This window comes from Protopterus annectens, chromosome 1.part0 (genome assembly GCF_019279795.1).
Source record: "Protopterus annectens isolate FY-2018-M chromosome 1.part0, PAN1.0, whole genome shotgun sequence".
NCBI classification, from domain to species: domain Eukaryota; kingdom Metazoa; phylum Chordata; order Ceratodontiformes; family Protopteridae; genus Protopterus; species Protopterus annectens.
In genome coordinates this window covers 62,438,457-62,460,323 of record NC_056725.1, presented here as the reverse complement: position 1 = coordinate 62,460,323, position 21,867 = coordinate 62,438,457, and the positions used below count along the sequence as shown (strand labels likewise).

General features: G+C 41.0%; 1 protein-coding gene across 1 annotated transcript in view; it reads left to right on the top strand.

The window, feature by feature from the left end:
• The window catches only part of AXL (AXL receptor tyrosine kinase), a 1,440,461-nt gene that overhangs the window by 449,668 nt on the left and 968,926 nt on the right, over nucleotides 1-21,867 (top strand). Inside the window, exon 4 of the mRNA XM_044083580.1 lies at nucleotides 4,751-4,933. Within this exon, the coding sequence (XP_043939515.1) occupies nucleotides 4,751-4,933 (183 nt within the window). The remainder of the gene's footprint in view (nucleotides 1-4,750; nucleotides 4,934-21,867) is intronic.

The following is a 21,867-nucleotide window of genomic DNA, read 5'->3' as shown; positions in this document are numbered from 1 at the left end:
AAGGTGATATTGGGCCAACTCTCCTACTTAAACTATGTCCTAGAGCAACAAACCCAAGACATTTATCTACTAGCACAGAGGTCTTTTAAACTGCATTGTTCCTTTTACTTATCTTTCAGCAGATTTGTGGCTGTTTAAATTAGGTCATTGGTTGTTTTCTCTGTCCCTAGACAAGTTTTGAATCCGCTTTGTTTGGCCTCGCTAATGCTCAGGCTCACTCCACTCCCGGTACTACACTACCCCCCTCTTACTCTACTTTTATACTTCCATAGCATCACCCACATATTCCTCTAACCAATACCACCAGTTCCCTCCAGTAGGAAAACAATCTACAATTACTCCCAATAGTAGCAACCACTCTAGTTTACCACTCAAGACTCTCAGAAATTATCCTAATCCTTGTCTCCTATAACTATCAAATGGCTTCTCTACAACCAACCCACTACCCTCCTAACATTTGTTTTTATCCTAATTTACAACAAAGATAAAATCCAAGTTAAATAAGATGGCCCTAAGTCAGATTAATTTACTATTTCTCCTCACTCTACTAGCCTTTATCACCAATTATCAAATCCACCTCCTTCAAATACTTAGGACTTTAACTAGTCCTCACAAAGAATATCAACATCTACCCAGCATATCTTTCTCCATAATGTCTTTTCTCTACAAATAAACCACATCTGATTTTTCTATAAATATCTTAAAACTAAGCATCCAAATTTACCATGAAATATCAAAGCAAGACCAAAATATAACTGGCCACACACTTCCCTCTGTAAAATATCAGTTCAGAAAGTTAGCAGAGATATTTGGCCCATCCCTGGTCCCACTGTTCATAACACCATCACTTCAAACCCCAAAATAAACCAGTCACCTAATACATCTCAGCAAAAAAACAAAAGCGAAACTCACCTTACTAAATACGAACCTAAGACGTATGTGCAATAAAACCCATGACATACATGCTTATCTTGCCACATACATTCCTGATGTAATCATAGCTACTGAAACCTGTTTAAAAAAAGAAATAAAGGACAATGAGATCACCCCCCCAAAGATACAATATGCTCAGGCATGACAGACAAAACAAGTGTGCAGGTGGTGTAGCAATAATCTGTAAAATATTCCCTAACCATTACCTTGCTTCCACAGGCAATACTCAAATTTAACAATGTTGAACTGCTAATGTATCTTTCGGCTTTTCCCGGTTAGGGATCGCCACAGCGGAATTCCAGTCCGCTAATGATTGGCAGTAGAGTTTTACGTACCGACTTGTCAGGCCTGACGCACAACCTTCAACGAAGGTACGCCCATTCACGCATGTCTCCACACAGAAGACGCTTTAGTTGAGAATCGAACAGGACAACGTTTTACTGTGAGGTGACAACACTACCGCAGCACCACCACCGCAGCTAATGTTGCACTCCTAAAAATCAACAGTAGGAAAACTATACGTTTAACAACAATTTATATACCACCAGGGAGAAATGCTGATACTGCTGAAAGCATCCTGCACTGGATATCCCAACAAATTAACCATGAAACTATAATACTTGGAGACTTAAATATAGACAGGTAACTCATAAATTCCACTACCCACTGAATCTATAAACTTGTACAACTTCAGACAATTAACAACCACACTTAAAAGAATCAGTAAAACTGCAGGGAGACACTCTACATTAGATTGGATTCTTAGAAACAAACCAGACAGACTGATAAAAGTAGGCTCTCTTTCAGATAGCATAAGAGACCACATACCAACATATACTAGTAGAACTCACCATAACCTAGATAAACATATCGTCTGTAATCAAATGTGAAAAACAACCAGTTTCAGCAAAGATATTTTCAATGAAACACTAAAATATATAACTGGAATGTACCTGGAACAATGCCACTAGATACTGCTGCAGAACACTTTAATAAGATATTCTTACAGACCTTAAATCTAGCACTAGTATGTAATAAAAGAGTAAAGTCCAACCCTACACCATGGGCAACAAAGGAAACAAAAAGAATCTTGATGAAAAGAGAGAAAGTCTGGAAAAACTGGTATGAAAGTAGAACTCAAAATGCCCTCCAGCAATTTAGACATCTTAGAGACCTTGCAAAACTCCATGTCAAACAGGATAAGCAAACATACTATACTAACTTACAAAACAAACATAAAAACAACCCAAAACTCTTTTGGTCATCACTCGATAAGCTACTCTGCCCTGGCAAGGCCACTAGTCCCTGTCCAATAACAGACTATGTATGACGGACTTTATTCTCACCCAGTTTAATTCCTACTTTATACGGTCAGTATTCTCTCTCTTAGACACTAACACATCTGCCCCCCCTCACTCTGCCCCTGTCCAATCAAAACCACCCTCAGCTCTTCAGTTTTAGCCCAGTGCCTACCTTACTCTTAAGGAAGTTGCTCTTTAAACTAAAACATACTTCTGTAGCTGTAGACCAACTACCATCAGACTACCTAAAAATGGCTGCAGAAGTCGTAGCCTTCCCTGTGTCCATACTAATTAATAGGTCCATAGCAGAAAGATACATCCCATCACTGTGGAAAAAATCCTACATCATATCACTGCACAAAGGGGGCACATCTATTGAGTTCACCGATAGTGATTCTCTCCCCCTGTCCAAAATATTAGAGAAATGCATCCATATACAGCAGATGAAATACCTAAACTCATATAACCTGCTGACAGAAACACAACATGACTTTAGGCCCCAACACAGCACCACTACTACATGTTACAAAATAATAAACGGACATAGAAATGATGGTCTGCTTGTGTCCACCATGTTCTTAGACTTGTCAAAGGCATTTGATACTGTCTCACAGCAGTAACTGCTCATTCAACTCTCCTCAATAGGACTTCACAATACTTCTTGTTGTGGTTTCTTAGCAACAAGTCTTTAAATGGCAACAAACCTACTCATCCTTTCAACCAGTCACTCCAGATGTCCCTCAGGGCTCTATTCTGAGTCTTCTACTATTTATATTTATTAATGACCTCCACTCACCATGCCAGTTTAGTTCAGTATGCAGACGACTCAACATTAATGTGTGGCCTCAACAAATAAATAAGCTCCAAGACATTACCCTAAAATATTTTTATATGTAGAAACTGGGCTCAGAGAATCGATCCTCCTACTCAGCCCCAAGAAAACCAAGTTAATGATTTTTCACCACAAAAAGTTTCCAAAATCAAAAACAATCTTTTACCATAAAGTCTGCAAATAATACCATTATTGAAACTGTAACTCACAGTAAACTTCTAGTTGTTATAATAGATGGCAATCTCGGATATGACCACCATATACTAAACACCATTAAATCTACACACCAGAAACTAGACTTTCTTTATAGGATCAATGGATTCCTTACAGATACTGCAAGAAAAACTCTAGTCACCACCTTCTCACTGCCAACTCTCTATGTGCCCCTCCTAACCTAACAAACTTAAACAGTGCTCAAAGTAAGAAACTTGCCTCTTGGTACAATAAAATAGCTAAGTTTGCCACCAGTCTGCCTCATAGGTTCCACCACTGTCTTAGCTTGAAGCAATTAAACTGGCTTCAACTGTACCACTGACTACAGCATACAAACTGTCATCATCTAAATAAATGACCTGCACTACAAAACCTGTCCTGCTAGGGACCTCCATTCTAGTAACAAATTCTTATTACTTACAAATAAGTCAAATAATGTTGCAGGAGGCTCAATCTACTCCCAATACAGTGTTAAACTCTGGAATAGTATCCCCATGCAAACAAATCTCTCCTACATACTCTAGTACCACTGCTTAAACAACATCGTAACCAATCCTGGTCCTGTACATACTCATCACTGTAGTAAAACTTCATGTTCACTGTATGATATTCTCCAGATGCTCTCTCTAAACATAATATTCTCAATCTCTAACTGAAATGACAAAACAATTTTTATACATAACTGCTGCCTGTACAATCCAGTAAGTTGCACGTGTGCTTTGTCTTCAGTAACTTCCACCTCTGTAAAATATTAGATGTATGTGTAAAATCTTAGAATGTATGTGTATAAATGTAACTATTGTTTGTGTATAAATGTAAATAGAAATATAACTACTCTGACTGGAACTTAGTATAATGCAATGTGAGCAAATGGGCCTCAACTAAAAATGGGTATTACCCAGTTAGACTTTCCTGGTAAACAATGACAAAATAAGTACATAAATAAATGTGCAGCGAGATAGGTCTAAACATGTGACAAATGCTTCTGTAAGCATTAAATAAAGAGAAGAGAAGAGTATAGCAGAGTAATCACTCTTGGGAAGTATAAAAAGGGGTACTGAATATAGAATACAGTCACAATATTCTCAAACACTGAGACATCTGTAAAACAAGCATTAGTGAAGGGCTTATTAGTATTGTAAGACTCCATAGTAGCACTTATAGTTTATGAATCAGAGGATTGTTCCACAACATTAATACGTAACAAAAGTACTGACCTGTAGAAGTTAATAGCCAATGCTTTTAATGCTGGTTATTAAGTATAGCAGAGAGAGATTTTGAATAATGCAAAATGTGAGTTATAATTATTTAGAATCAGTTATGGCAAAGAGGTGGCTGAGCTCATTTTTGATTTCTGCTTGAAGTAAGTAACTCAATACTAACATAGTCTGTCTTTTGGTCTAATTTATGTATGAATGTGTTCTGATTTTTTTTTTTTTTTATTATTGAAACCGTATCTTCCATTTTTTAGGGCTTCCTCATTTTTCCATGGAACCAGAAGACATGAGTGTCACTCCAGAAAGCAGTTTTAACCTGAGCTGCTTGGCAGAAGGCCCTCCAGAACCTGTGATGGTAATCTGGCTTCAAGATGGTGCACCATTAAATTCCCTGACTGATCCCATTGCAAAGTCACCATCCCTCCTGGAAGTATTTGGTAAGAAATGACCAGAAGGAGTAACAGAGTACTACATACAGGTTATACAGCTACTGTAAATATTTTAATAGCGGGGATATCTGAATATGGAAGTTCAACTATAGAGGTTGACTGACAATCTGTTTTGCATGACTGATTTCATTAACGACTATTTATAAGGAAGAAATTGTGTCTGAGTTCATTTATACACACAGGATATTATGGTTGCACTAAAGTAAAAATGCAGTTAAACAGAAAATACAGCCATGGATTAAACCAAGAAATACATGGAAATAGACACACTCAGATTTGTGTAATAAATTCTGTACTTGCTTATTGCCTTTACTGTACTTGTTAAAGTTGTTTTGTTTTCCAGCAGGCACTTGGAAGGGCAGGACTGAGTGAATGACATGGCTGACCCTGGATATGTCTTTGTCTTATTTATGTTCCACTATTTGTTTCTGCCTGTTCAACCACTCTACACAGTGTCTAGCACAACTGGTTATTTAAGGGACATGAGCCCTTCGTCCTTAGCAGGGCACCATGCGGGTAATCGTTGAAAAGAGATTGGGTGCCACTCTTGTTCAGTCCTGGTCATTATGAAGTGTAAACATGATTTATCAGGGGATCAGTGGTAGAGACACGACAAGATAACAGAGGGAAATTTTTTTTGTGTTCTTCTGTGTAGACAGCAGTCATATAAATTGAATCACTGAAGTATCTCATCTGCAAGGTATTTTCGAGATGAGCGTGTAGAACACTCTTAAGTAACTGGAATTAGGTAACTTTTGTCTCATGCCTTTGGTGTCTTGAGGTTTTGTATAATGCAAGGGCTCACTTATCCTAATCAGTATTTCATTCCTTCTTAGAGAACAATTTTGAGCAAATACTGATAGTGGCTCAGGAGGCATAGGTTCATAGGTAGGTACTAGGCTATTGGCCCTAGGGCCTATACAAGCCTAGCCAAAAAGGTACCCTGGCTTTCACCACCCAACAAAATTATTTTCCTGTGTCCTTGTCAAGCAGAACCACAGAATTGATCCCTGTGGTGAATTTCCTATTACCCGTCCAATCATCAAGATTTTTTCTTGAGTGCTAATGAGGAGCTCTGTTTGACATAGATAGGTAGTCTGTTCCAGAGTATGGGAAGTCTCTGGGACAGGAATCTATACCTCCAGCATGTTCTGTTTATTGTGGTGACAAGGTTTAGGTCCCTAGAGCGTATAGCTCGGAGGGATTGGGATTTCTTTAAGTGGAGCATGTCCAACAGCTCTGGATTTGACATAGCTTTGTATGTTAGGCAGAGACTGCTTCTAAGTAGGCGATATGCGACGGAGTAAAGCTGGAGTTTTTTTAGATGGTCTGCGTAAGGCATCTGTTTGAGGCCAGTAATCCTGTTTGTGTGGTATTTTTGCGGCCTTTCCAGTTGTTGTAGATGTCTTGTGAGGTACATACCAAAAGGGGCGTTGTACTCTATAATGGGTCTAATGAGTGATGAGTAGAGGGGAACAATGACCTTTTTTTTTTCTGGATGATAAACCTTTTGTGATGAGGAGTGCCGCATAGAAGGATTTCCTGACCACTGCAGTGATGTGATTCTCAAAGGAGAGACTACTGTCCACCTGTGTCCCAAGGTCTCTTATCACACTTTCGGTGTTAAGTAGACTACCACCTATGTGGTAGTTCATGGGTACAGAGTTTTTACCAAAGGGGATGACAAAGCACTTTTTGGCATTGAGCTTGAGACCATGGTTTTGACACCAGGCATCTGTCTCAGTGAGGCCCTTTTGTAGGATGTCCACATTGTTAGGAGTTTCGATTATGGTTCTTAGCTTGCAGTCATCTTTGAATTTAGTTAGCCAAAGACCTTCTGTGTTAGCCTGTACTTCAGAGAAGTAGATACCAAACAGGAGAGGACCCAGGACTGAACTCTGTGGTACTCCACTTGTCACTGGTCTGAAATCTGATTTGGAGTCTGCTACTTTCACAGTGTGAGTTCTGTCAGTAAGCCAGTTGGCAACCCATCTTGTGACATAGGGATTTATACCTAGTTTAGTGAGTTTATCTATAATTCCAGAGTGGGGGATGGTGTCAAATGCCTTGGCGAGATCTAGATAGGCTGTGTGAACGACTTTACCCTCATCTATGGCTTTGGTGACTACTTCAAAGAAGTCTGTCAGGTTTAGGAGACATGATCTGCCTTTTACAAACCCAAACTGTGTGGGGTCCAAAGTTTAGAGATCTCCAATGTCTTTGTTTATGAGTTCCATGATGATACATTCCATGGTCTTGCAGACCAGGCTCGTCGGGTTAATGGGGCAGTAGTTCCCTGGATCCAATGTGGATACCCCCTTGCAGAGTGGGATAACTGTAGCTGTGTGCCACTCAGTGGGCACGAAGTGTGAGGTGAGGCTATGATTAAACATGACACTTAGGTGAGGTGCCAATTAATTTTGTAGTTCATGTAGTACACAGCCTGGGATGTCGTCTGGTCCCATGGTTGCTGTATTCTTAGCTTTGGAGAGTGCATTTATTACCTGTGTGGCAGTTATTATCGGAATTTGGCAATCTTTCTGTATTGAGATAGGCCCTTTAGGGGGGTGTAGAGGGGACTGAATTTTGCACTGAATCGATCTGCCAGGATATTGGCATTATCGTTGGGATCAGTATATTTAATGCCATTCTGTTGTAGCTCAGAGCAGATCTGAGCATTACCATTTAGATTCTTGACATAGTTATAGAATGCCTTGTGGTTGTCTTTGGAATCTTTGTCAATTTTATTTTCATAGTCCTTCCTGTCCCTCACTACCCTGTGTTCTTGTGGTAGAACTTTTATCAGTTATTAATTTAGCTGCACGGTAATATATCCTGTTTACTTCTGTTGCATTGCATGGATCTCTATGAACAGTCCTAATTACTGTGTTCATTTGTTTCATCCGACTTCTGACTTTTTGGGTTTTATTAACCTTTTGCTGTCTATTTCTTTTATTGATCTTGATATATCTGTCTATGTCTATTAAATCAAGCAATTATTCTCTTACCTCATTTTCTTCTAAACTAAAGGCACATCCCTTGCTTTCCAGTTCCTGCGGGCATTCTATAGAAGGTCGTATACCATCTTCCTGTGACACATTCTCATGAATATCATCCTGTGCTGTCCATTGATCTATCATATGGGAACTCACTGGCCCATCTCTCCTCAACACTGGCTGCATCAGAGTTTCCTGTTCCTTCCCCTGCTGTCTAGCTTCAGGTGAACATTTATACTGGTTTGCTGTGGAAGGCTCCAAATTATCTTCATATGGCACCTAACCAATTGCTTCCTGTTCCACTGGTTTCTCCTTAATGTGGATATCTATTACTCTATTCTATTGTAGTGCCCATTGTTAAGGGGTGATCTATGCCTAAAACAGAAGGTGTCCACAAATCCATCCCTGATGGAACTGTTACACATTCACAAAACAAATTGCACAAGGGTCACCCAATCTAGGGATCTAAGCCTGATCTGCGAAATGAGCAAAATATGTGGGAGAGACAGATATGTGTCTCAGAGAATACCCCTTCTCTGAATCAGGCTTCCTATTCATGTAAAACAGAGCCCTTCCATGACCCTTTTCAAACAGAGTTTGGATTAATGGATGGGGAATCGTAAATTCACTCCAGTTTTCAAACCAAAAGGATCCTTGAACCAGTGCTAGATATTTCTGGTCTAAACCCTTTTGTTTACACTTTGAAGTTCAATATGTTATCTTTCACTATCTTATACCACTATTCCCTCTACTACCTTTCATGGTAAAGCTGAATCTAAGACATGCCTATTGTCACATTCCTATTGCCAAACATTTCATAATATTAGTAGTAATTCATAATAAGATTAAAACCGTATATGATGTTACTGTAGTTCGTGATAGTGGCATTCTTTATTGTGGCCAATTGCTACTCACTTTGTTCATAGCATATGAAGTGTTTCATTGAACATGTCAGAAACATGCAGACAGGGACTCCAATGGCTGTAAACCCATCTGATCATCTGCTCAAGCTCAGACTTGAATGTGAGTTCAACACAGATGCTGCACCATCTGCTCTCTTCCTAGGAATCGGATGCAAGCAAGTGTTTGGCGTGGACCACATAAGTGGATTTAAGGGAGATGGGAAGGTGTTTTAGGTTGGGGAAAAAGGAGTGGAGTAGAGGCTACAATGTTATGGAGTAGGACATGGATTTTAGGTTTAGGGAGCAATGGAAATGTTAGGGGTACGGATGGGACATGGATTTTATGTTTTACAAAACAATGAGTATTTTGTGGTTGGGGATAGGGATTCCAAGTTTAAAGACAGATCATAGACCAGAGTGGGAAGGGGATGTTAGGTTTAAGAAGTGATGAGAATGCTATGGTTAGGGGGGATGGGAATTTTAGGTTTACTGAACCACAGAGAGCATGATGTGCAAGGCAGTTTAGGTTTAGGGAATGATCTAGAATGGGAGGGGAAGTGGAATGCAGGTATAAGGAGCAAGTGGGGCTTTATGGTTGGGGAACAGGCATGTTAGGGATCTTCATTTATGACATTCTTTATGGTGATGATGATTATTATTTGTGTATGTATGTGTGTGTGTGTGTGTGTGTATGTTTTCTCATTTTATTTGTTTTCTGAGTGTACTAATTTGTTTATTTGTAAACAGTTTTTGCAAAGGACTGTAATAAACATGATTTTGTTCTGTAAAAGCATTAAAATAGGAAAAAAGTGGCCCAATCCTCTGTGGTAAATAGCTGCATATGTGTTAACAACACTGTGTGTGTGTGTGTGTGTGTGTGTGTGTGTGTGTGTTTTCTCATTTCATTTGTTTTCTGAGTGTACTAATTTGTTTGTTAATCACTGACATTTTTCTTGATGTAAGAATGGGATAGCCAAAGTGATTACTGAGTTTTGTTGTCTACAAGAGCTGTGTAGAGAGACTGTACATAGTCTGTCATATGGAAAGAGAGATGTTCTTCATTCCACATTGCTGCAGTCCTAACTATTGGGTAGTCCGCTGTCCAGTCGGCCCGAATACCAAAGTATATGGCTGACGTCGGTCAGGGTGCAGGTTGGCGTTCTGAAAGTTTCTGAAGTCAGAGTTTCAGACCGAATCAAAGTTGGCTATGGGGATTATTTTGGTTTTTCTTGCCTCAGTATTTAACGGATGTCAGAAAAAGTAAATAACTGTATTTCTTGTGGGAAACAGATACCTCATAGGGATTACCATACTTTGTGTATACCTTGTTTAGGGCCTGCGTTGTTGGATGCCGCTCTTGTGCTAGATTTAACAAACGCACTATTAAGAGAAGGTTAGACTGTGCCAGGTTAGTGTTTGGGGCGTTGTAATTATAAAATGCCGTCGGATGCTCGGACAAAGCAGCAAAGCCAAGAACCGACAGTCCCAGGCGTCGGTTCTTTGGAAGCCGGAGGTTCTGCCAGGTGTTTCTTTGGAGTCTCAGGGAGAGACTTTACTGTTACAGGATGTATCCTCTCTGGAAGTAGGCCAGGCTGAGGGGGCTTCTCAGGTGGCTGTTCTTCCCTCTCTTCCTAAGGTGGTTAGAGCCTCCCCTTCTGTTTCCAAGACCTCTTTGAGAGGCAGGCCAAGTTTAGCTTCAGTGGGGGTTTCTCCTAGTGCTTCAGGATCTTTGCCTAAGAAACATATGCTTAAAATGGCAGAGGATTTTTCATTTTCAGAGACTCTGCATTCCATGAGGGAGCATTTTAAATGGGAAGGTCAAGATTTCTCTGATTCCAGAAAGAGGCTTAGGGAATTTTTGTTTTTACCCCAGCATAGGCCTTTAGCTATACCTCCTGTTCTGAATGTGGTGGAAGATGTTTTTGCAGAGGCTTCCCTGAATCCTGATTCTTTGCCTCCTGCCCCAGTTAAACCGGATAGGTATTATAGGGTGCCTGAAGCTCATAAGTATCTTTTTAAGAGTCCTAGGGCAGACCGCTGTCTCTCAGGGGCCTAAGGGTGTGAAGGCCTCAGTTGTTAAAAATCCTGTCCCTCCTGATAAAGAGGCAAGGGCTTTGGATAGATGGGGAAAGAAAGTGTATACTTCTTCCACTTTAGCCATGAGGCGTTAAATTGTCAGTTTCACATGTTAAAATATCAGAATTATCTCCTTTCACAATTGAAATCTAAGGTGGATGCTCTGGCGGAAGGTATTGAGTGTAAAGAGTTGCAGGATTTAGTTCATGTGTCTGAGCAAGTGGGTAAACATTCCTTGCAGTGTGGTTTTGATGCTGTGCAGGCCTCCTCGAGGGTGGCTGCCACTGGTTCTGTTCTTCCGCCTGGTTGAGAGATCAGAATTTAGCTGAGCATGTTAAAACAAGGATTTTGGATGCTCCTTTACAGTCTGATGTGTTGTTTGGTTCGCCTGTGGAAGCAGTTTTAAAGAAAATGGAGGACAAGGCTAAGTCTATGCAAACTGTTAAGGATTTTTGCAGGTGCAGCCTCCAAGTTTAGTAGTAATTAGACTACTAAGAGATGGACTGATTCTGCTTATGATTCCCAGTCTAGCGGTAGGTCTAGACGTGGTAGGGGCAGAGCTCAGGGTTCTTTTAGGCCTAGGACAGGAGTTCCCCTGCTCAGACTTCTAGTGAGGGCAGGGGTCAGTCCTTTCGTAAGCAGACCCAATGACTTGCCTTTACAGCTGCCAGTTCATTCACCCCTGGCGGCACCTTTGGGAGGAAGGCTGGCTCTTTTCAAAGAAAATTGGGATTTAATTACCCAAGACAGATGGGTTCTGGATATCATTCACCACGGTTACAGGTTTTATTTCCATACCTTGCCTCCTTTCAAAGGCATGCCAGACATTCCTCCTCTACAAAGAACAGAGGCTCACAAGCAAATTTCTCTGTTGCTCCAAATAGGGGCCATTCAGGCGGTTCCTGTGCGAGAAAGGGGGCTAGGATTTTATTCTCGCCTGTTCGTAGTACCAACGTGGAGACCAATTTTGGATTTATCTATCCTCAACACTTATCTGGACATTCCCAAGTTCAAAATGTTGACGTTACAACAGCTTTTACCTCTGCTGGGCAAAGATCACTGGATGGTAACTTTAGATCTCAAGGAAGCTTACCTTCATGTGCCTATAAGACTAAATTGCAGGAAGTATCTGTTTTCGAGCTGGAAATTCTCATTATCAGTTCTCTGCATTGCCCTTTGGCTTATCTGCGCCCAGAGTATTCACAAAGGTTCTGGCTCAGTGATAGCTTACTTCAGGCTAAAAGGAATTCAAATCTATCCTTACTTGGGCGACTGCCTGATTCTGGCTCAAGAAAAGGAAGATCTTCTACAGCATTTGGAATATGTCATAGCAGTGCTAAGATGCCTAGGGTATTCTGTGAACGAAATAAAGTCCAGTCTAGTACCCTCTCAAGACATGTGCTTTCTGGGTGTGAGACTGAATACAGCAGCCCAGATGGCCTTTTTAACCCCGGACAAACAAAAGAATCTTTCCAGTTACTTTCATCACCTATCTCTTCAGTCTGGGCTGACTGCAAGGACAGTCCTTCAAGCCTTAGGGTTCATGGCATCTTGTATTCTGGTGCTTCCCAATGCCAAACTGCATATGAGGAAGCTGCAATGGTATCTCAAAAATGTATGGACACAGCACTGCCAGGATTTGGACACTGTCATTCAAATGATACCTTGCATTCAAAAGGAATTTTTGTGGTGGGCTCAGGAATGTCACCTAAACAAGGGACTCTCTGTGACCCGGCCAGAGGCGAGTCAGATTCTAACGACAGATGCCTCAGACATAGCTTGGGGAGCTCATCTAAATGGAAAGTGGATACAAGACAAGTGGCCTGCCAGACTACAGCATCTACATATCAACATGAAAGAGATGTTAGCAGTCCAGTTTGCATTAATGGCTTTCAAGGAATTACTTCTTCCAGGGCAGGTGTTGATTCTAACAGACAACACAACTGTCATGTGGTACATCAACAAACAAGGGGAACACATTCTTACCCATTGTGCAGGCAAGCAATGATTTTATGGGAGATGCGCTCAGCTTGCAACTAACTCTTCAGGCAAGGTTTCTGCGGGAGCACAGAACTCCTTAGCAGATGTGTTAAGCAGACAAATCATGGATCCCCACAGTGGAAACTGGATCTTCATGTATTTCAAAATTGACAGTGTCATGGGGAACTCCAGACATAGATCTGTTCGCTTCTCCACTAAACCACCAGCTGCCAAAGTTTTGCACAAAGAGATTTCATCACACAGCTTGGAAAGTGGATGCTCTTTCTTTCAGTTGGAAAAATCTTCATGTGTATGCATTCCACCTCTGCCTCTTCTTCCAAAGGTGCTTCTAAAGGTCAGACAAGACAAGCCAAGGATGATTTTAATAGCTCCAGATTGGCCTCGGCAGCACTGGTACCCATTACTGAGGAGTCTGGTAAAGAAGCCTCCATGGCCTTTACCCTTGATTCCACACCTGTTGTCTCAGAGGGACGGTCACCTGCTCAATGTCAAGCTTCACTCTCTTCATCTAACAGCCTGGCATATTCTGTTTTGAAGGACAGCAGGTCTCAACTTCCTCAACAAGTTTTAAATGTGATTATGGAAGCCAGAAGACCTAGTACAAGGAAAGTGTACGCAGAAAAATGGAAGAGATTTTTATTTTGGAGTGCAGCAAACAATTTTGAGATTTCTGAGCCTAATTTGAGTGTGGCTCTTCAATATCTTACTGAGTTATTGGACAAAGGTTTGTCTTTCTCTTCCATTAAGATTCACGCTGCAGCACTTTCAGCTCACTATGATTGTGACCCACCATTGTTTTCGCATCCTTTGTTCAAGCAATTTCTTAGAGGGGCAAAGAATATAAGACCTCAGAGCTCCTACTCCTGCTTGGGATCTCAATTTTGTGTTGGAGAAACTTACTCTACAACCTTTTGAGCCTGCGGCTACTGCTGAATTGAAATACTTGTCATGGAAGACTGCTTTTTTGTTGGCCATTACTTCTGCAAGAAGGGTTTCTGAGTTGCAGGCCCTTATGGCAGTGGAGCCTTTTTGATTTTCATAAGGATAGGGTATCTCATTACTAATTCTTTCTTTATGCCTAAGGTGGTTTCTAGTGTGGCTTTAAACCAAACTATTCATTTGCCTACTTTTTATGCAGATCCTCAAAATAAAGGGGAACAGATTTTGCACACTTTAGATGTACACAGGCAATTGCGTTATTATTTGAGCAGGACTAAGGATTTTAGGCAGTCTCAGCAGTTGTTTGTTTCTTTTGCTTTGAGTTCACAGGGCAGGCCTGTGTCAAAACAAACTATTTCTAGGTGGATTGGGTGTTGCATTGCATTTTGTTATTCCCATCATGGCAAGGAGATTCCAGCTGGGATTAGGCCTCATTCCACTAGGGCTACTGCCACTTCAACAGCATTTCTAAGGGGTGGCAACTAAGGATATTTTGGAGGCAGCTACTTGGAGTTCAGTGCATACTTTCTCTAAGCATTATCACCTTCCTCTCTACTCTAAGTCTAGGGCTGGTTTTGCCACTGCTATTTTGCAAGGCATGTTGTCAGTTCCTGCTTCCTTATGATTTGCCAGCCTCCCTTACCTCTGCTTTGGGATTCTACCCAATAGTTAGGACTGCAGCAATGTGGAATGAAGAACATAGTACAGTTTTATACCTACCATAAATGTAGATGTTCGAGGATCCACATTGCTTCCTTCCCCTCTGTGTTTAGGGGTGGTGGTGTGGGTGAGGTTATGTTCAGCTAATTTTGTATATATTGTACATATTTTTGGTGCAGGTATGTTTGGAGTTTTTGGATTTTGGCCTTATCTTTTCAGGGTCTTCTGACATCTGGGGCAAGAAAAGACTGAGGATATGACGTCGGTCATGCGCATTAGTACCCTGACGTACTGACGTCAGTCTAATGCGCCCTGACCGACGTCAGCCATATACTTTGGTATTCGGGCCGACTGGACAGCGGACTACCCAATAGTTAGGACTGCAGCAATGTGGATCCTCGAACATCTACATTTATGGTAGGTACAAAACTGTACTTTTTCCATCTGTATTCTACATGTGTGTTCTCTAAAATCAATGCTGTCTTGCAAGGAGTGTGTAACACAGACAGCACATTTTGCAGTAATGGTATGCTTTGTTTTTTTCTTTTTTTTTTTTATAATTCCTGAATATATAATAATATTTTATTCTCTCTCATGCAGAATGACTTGTGGAATGTTCTGTTGCATTTTCAAGTATGTGAAAAAGATTTAGATTTAGGTTTGCTTTTTCAGTCAGACTTTTTTTCCCAAAACTTTTTATTAGATTTTAAAAATAACAATACATAAATCTGAAAAATATTAACAGCGTAGGAACTATTTAACGATGTACAAAAGGTCAGGATTACCTTATAGATAGTTAAACCATTAATACTTTGGAACATGAGGTTGCTAGGCTAACAGCCCCAAGGCCCTTACAAGCCTGGCCAAGTTCAACCCATGTTACCAAGGGTGTCTGGTTCAAGCAGACACTAAAATCAGTATCTATTGCCTCTGTCCAGATGTAACTAAAGAATGCCTTGAGTTATCCTTAGTTAGGGGAAGCTAGTTTGGATTCATAGCTAGTTTTGTAGGACTTCATGAGAGTATTTACTTGTTTAAGTTGAGGAGGGAGTGTTTCCAGTTTTGAGACTATTCCTTCTTAGTCTTAAACAGCAATTTCTTTCTCCTGTTGTATAGCCTATTAGTGGCAGTTGTCCAGCAGGCAGGTTTGTTTTTCCTTAAAAATCTTGCTTTGGTTCTATCAGGTAGGGCAGAGTCAATACAATTGTACAGGTGCTTGTTTAAAGTATATTATTGTATAACTCAGCAAAGATGTCTGTTCCATGAATGGGGGGAGGGGCTATGAAGCTATTTATACCGTCACGTAAGAGGATTGGCCTTAGAGAAACCTTTTAGTCTAGATTTTGCTAAGGAGGGGGTCTTGTGTTATAGTTACTTCTAGTGAGACTGATTTGTGGTCACATCTAACCAGAGATTACTACAAACTGGGGGTGGTTCAGTGGTCCCACATGGTGGTAAGCACCTGGTCCAGGATGTTTGAGACCCTTGTGGGTGTGTCAACCAGTTGGTCCAGGACACTGGAGTTAATGAAGTCCGGGAACCTTTGGGCAAGGAGTTAGAACACGTATAATTTACACAGTCTATGTTCGGACAATTAGTCACCCAAAACCAGGGTGTTTGGTTCTATGTTGATTGACTCAAGCAGATCCAAATAGGCTGAGTGGGTATCCTGATTCATGGCGGGGGACCTGTAACTGGCAGTGACCTGAAGAGGGGTCTTATCTGCAGTTAGTTTCACCTGAAGTAATTCAAGAGAATTGTGCTGAGTTGTATTTACCTTTAATAAGTATTGATACACCACCTCCTTTAGTTCTCATGCCTTCAGTCTGTGGTCTGAAAGTGTGGAAGGAAATGTAACCTGGTATAGCTGTGCTGCTCCCCACAGCCTTAAACCAGATCTCAGTGGCTGCATAAATGTCAGCATCTTCCAGGGTGAGGACTGCTTCCAGGGAGTGCAGTTTCTGGTTTAGACTCTTAGCATTTAGCAGCATAATCTTGAGGTTGTTTTTAGAGGATACTTTTACATCAGAAATTTTGTTCTTTTGACATTGCCTAAAAAAAAGGCAAGAGCCTTAGCCATTAACAGAAATCCCAGGGGTGACAGATGAAGACCATCTCTGACAAATCCTTGAGTTCTGTCAACCATGTTGTCCCAGGCTGACAGATATTGAAGTCAATCAATTTTTGTTTGTATTGAGATATCATCTTAGGGGAAGGTAAAATGCTGCTTAAGGCTAGGAACATACCTGCCTGAGAGACATAATCAGAGAGCTCAGTCAAGTAAATCACTTAATTTTTACCAAGATATATATATATATATATATATATATATATATATATATATATGTGTGTGTGTGTGTATATATATATATGAATATATATATATATATATATATAAACGACATTAGGTGTTCTCATTTTTACAGTTAAGAATTCTTTTTTTTTTTTTTTTTTTTTACAAACACTCTTAGCTAAATAAAAAAGTTCAATAAATGATGGGGTCGTTTTACTTTTCCAATTCTTTGTGATAGTTTCCTAGCTATAGCTAAAATAGACCAAAGAAGAGGCACTTGTGATGTTGTGACTTTTTTTTTTTCTATCTTTGCCTGCTGTATACAAAGCTATTGTAATGTATGAAGCTACTTATACTTATTAGATAGTATGAAGATCAAGTCTAACTTTTAGAGCTCCTTTACTCATGTAGGAATTTATGGGAAAAAAGGGGTTGAGGATGGCTGGCTGGATAAGAATAATGCAGAGCCAGAGTCATCTTAAAACAGTGTTTTTGGAAGACTTTTGTTTTAAAATGGAAGGCTTCATGAATAATAATCTGCTCAAGCAACAGAGACCTCCAAAGCAGAAACGCAAGCGACCTCCACCCCCTAACACAACCCAAATGACACATAGCCCACAGACTCAGTGTGCCAATAATCCACAGCCCATAAGGCAAAACAAAGTACCCAACACACTAGTCATAGGTGACTCTATAGTTAACACTGATGTCCCACTCACCAGGCTAAACAAAGAGAAGGTTACTGTCAGCTGCCTGTCGGGTGCCAGGATCCGCCACATAACCCACGCACTCAGGTCACTCCACAACAAGTATAAATATGACTCTGTCATTGTCCATGTTGATGTGAATGACCTGAGATGTACCTCCCTGGACTACATAAAAAGAGACATGAAAGAGCTTTCCGATCTTGTAGCCCAGGTAGGTATGACTCTAGCCCTGAGTAGCATCCTGCCATCACCCAGAATGTTACCGCAGTACAAGGACAAAATGATTGACTTCAACAATTGGCTAAGCTTCTGGTGGCATTCTAAAGGGTTCCAGTATCTGTCTGCCTGGGATGACACGGTCAATAGACCATGATGCTTTGCCAGAGATGGCCTACACCTGTCGCCCCTGGGATTCCAGATGCAGGCTAAGGGTCTTGCCGCCCCTATAGTGCCTTTTTTAGGCAAGGTTCAAATGACAAATTCACCACCATAACAGGAACAGGCAAGCAAAAACTGACGGTAATGCTACTCAATGCTAGAAGTCTAAATCTCAAAATGCACTCACTCGAGGCACTCTCTAAAATGGAAAACATCGATATGTGTGCAGTGACTGAGACCTGGTTCAAGGCTCTAGAGAGCACCCCTGCATTACCGGGCTATAACTCATACCACACATTTCGGCCTTCTAACCTGGACCAGAACACCAAAGGCGGAGGTGTGTCCATATTCAGGATATCCACACCTCCATGCTGGTTGCGCAGCATAATGCATCTGAGGTTATCCAAGTGCAACTAACTCTGGGCAAAACTGCAATCCAAATTGTAGTTTGCGACAGATCTCCCACCATGCCCCAAGATTCCCACTCCTCTTTTCTTGATATACTGGAAAATATTAGGGTTCAACCAAACACCCTAATAATGGGCAATTTAAACTACCCCACCATTAACTGGGAAAACTACTCCTGTACCAACTCCTTCACTCAACGCTTTCTGGAATTCATAAATTCCAATGCCTTGGATCAACTTATCCACACCCCCACCAGGGGCAACAATGTCCTAGACCTAGTCATTACCAACATGAGTGACTGATGTTCCACATCTGAAGTCAACTTCTCGTTGGTCAGAGCCGACCATAAGCTAATCATCCTAGATGTCCGCATCCCACCCCCAACTACCATTAAGGAAACCATGGTAAAAAATTTTTCCAAAGCCACCTTCATGCTTCTTAAGACAGAAGTGGCGAACTTCCTGACACCCATGCAGATGGACAATACAGTTACGACTGCTGAATCCTACACAAATGCACTCTATAAGCACTTACACAAATGCGTGGATCATGCTATCCCAAACAGAACCAAGACTCTATCCTACAAAAAAAGGAAGCCAATCTGGTGGTCCCCTGCCATAAACAAACTCTACAACAGAAGGAAAAAACTGTTGCAAAAGAGAGTAAAATCCCATAAGTGGAGGAGCTCCCTGGTCTGCCTCAGTAAGAAACTGAGATCCCTTATAAGATCCTCCAAAGCTAGCTACGAAAACAAAATCGCCACTGATTCTAAGGGCATCCACAAAGCATTCTATAGCTATGTCAAGAATCTCAATGGCAACACCCAGATCTGCTCTGAGTTACAGCACAACGGCATGAAAATTACAGAACCAACTGATATTGCCAACATCCTGGCAGATAGGCTCAGTGCTAACTTTACCCACCCTCTCACCCCCCAAAAGGACCCATATCGATACAGGAAGAATACAGAGTCCCTGTAATCACATCAATGCAGGTAAAAGCTGCACTCTCTAAAACCAAAAACACAGCATCCATGGGACCGGACAACTTCCCAGGCTGCGTTTTACATGAACTTCAGAATGAACTGGCTCACCATCTAAGCACTATGTTCAATCATAGTCTCACGTCAGGCTTTGTGCCCACTGAATGACGCACAGAAATAGTTATCCCACTCCACAAAGGGGGAGCCACCACTGATCCTGGGAACTATCGCCCTATTAGCCTGACAAGCCTGGTCTGCAAGGCCATGGAATGTATCATCGTGGAACTCATAAACAAAGACATTGGTAACCTCCAAACTCTGGACCCCACCCAGTTTGGGTTTGTAAAAGGCAGATCATGCCTTCTGAATCTGATTGATTTCTTTGAGGCAGTCACCAAAGCTGTAGACGAAGGTAAGGTGGTTCACACAGCCTATCTTGACCTCGCCAAGGCTTTTGGGACCATCCCCCATTCTGGAATTATAGCTAAACTCACTAAACTAGGTATAAATCCCTACATCACAAGATGGGTTGCCAACTGGCTCACTGACAGAACCCACATTGTAAAAGTTGCAGACTCCAAAACTGACTTCAAACTACTGACAATTAAATTACCACAAGGTTCAGTCCTGGGACCTCTCCTGTTTAGTATCTACTACTCTGAAGTACAGGATAACTAAGTTCATAGATGACTGCAAACTAGGAGCTATAGTAGAGTCCCCAAATTATATGGACATCCTACAGAAGAGCTCCACTAAGACAGATGCCTGGTGTCAGAGGCATGGCCTCAAGCTTAAGCCAAAATGTGCATTGTCATCCCTTTTGGTAAAAACTCTGTACCCATGAACTACCACATAAACGGCAGTCTACTTAACGTTGAATGTGTGATAAGAGACCTTGGGACCCAGGTGGACAGTAGTCTCTCCTTTGATAATCACATTGCCACAGAAGTCAGGAAATCCTTCTATGTGGCACACCTCATCACAAAAGGGTTCTCATCCAGGAAAAAGAGGTCATTGTTCCCTTCTACTTGGCAGTCATTAGACCCATTATAGAGTACAACGCCCCTTTTGGAATGCTCCTCACAAGACATCTGCAGCAGCTGGAGAGGCCACAGAAGTACCTCACAAAGAGGATTACTGGCCTCAAACAGATGCCCTACATTGACTATCTCAAAAAACTCCAGCTTTAGTCTGTAGCATATCGCCTACTCCGAGGAGATCTATGCCTAACATATAAAGCTATGTTAAACCCAGAGCTGTTGGACATGCTACACCTAAAGAAATCCCAACCCCTCCGAGCTACACACTCTAGGGACCTAAACCTTGTCACCACAATACACAGGACATGCTGGAAGGATAGATTCATGTCCCAGAGACTTCCTATACTCTGGAACAAGCTACCTATCTATGTCAAGCAAAGTTCCTCATTAGCACTCTTCAAGAAAAATCTTGATGAGTGGATGGGAAATAGGAAATACACCCCAAGGATCACTTCTGTGGCTCTGCTTGAAAGGGGCACAGGAAATTAACTTTCTTGGGTGGTGTAAGCCAGGGAACCTTGTTGGCTAGGCTTACTTTGGCCGATAGCTGAGTACCTACCTATGAACCTATGAATAAGAAGTGTAATAGTATCTCACAAAGGAGTAAGATTTTGTGTTTTGTTGCTTTGTAGTTTTTTTGAAGTTCAGAACATTCCGTGGTTTACTATGAGCTAGAGAAAATATTTTTGCTAAGTGCTTTTTCATCAGAAATGTTTGCCAAAGAAGAATTTCAAGCCTCTGGCACCCTCCTAACTGCAACAATTAACTCCATGGTTGCATTTGGTCTTGGAGTAAAATGTCTAATTGAATATGAAAGATTAGAAACCTACACTTTCAGCAAATTTCATTCCATAGGCAGAATTATTGGTGTTTTAACACGTGTGTCAGTAGAAATAGTAGTTAGGGAGACTGGTATAAAAACAGATTCCCAAGAGTATTTTTGCAGATGAACAGTTGTGAGAAGTACATTTTTGTAGGTGGACTGATCACTGTACAGACATAATAATGGTAACAGCTGTTTAATTATATAAATATTGGCATCAGTGCACCAGATGTCTGCTGTTTCTGCCACATCTGCTAGTATGTGTTGAATAGCTGACTAAGAAAAGCAATTTTCTTTCTTTATATCAGAAAAAATATACAAGGACTAATCTGATTCTGGTACAACAAAGTAACTGTTTTGTTGGTGTAATGGTTTATTTTTTTTCCTTGTAGTGCAAATTATTAATAGGGTACTAAGAAAACTTTAATACTTGTATTTGGGGAGTTCTTCTTTAAAACACTGATTTTAACTTTATATGACCAGAAGACAGAAAGTATCAATTTGGGAGCAAAAAGAAACAATAGCTTTCCTTTTTCAATGTTACCAAGTAGTTTTTCTTCCTCTGTATGACGTCAGCTGCTGAAGTCTGACTCATGGCATTTAAAAAGGAACTGCACTGGAACAGTAAAGAAGGTCCTAGAATTTGTAAAGGCAGAATTACAACAGGATGTAAAATGGGGAAAAAAACAGAACTGAGTTCAGTTTCAGAGTAAATGA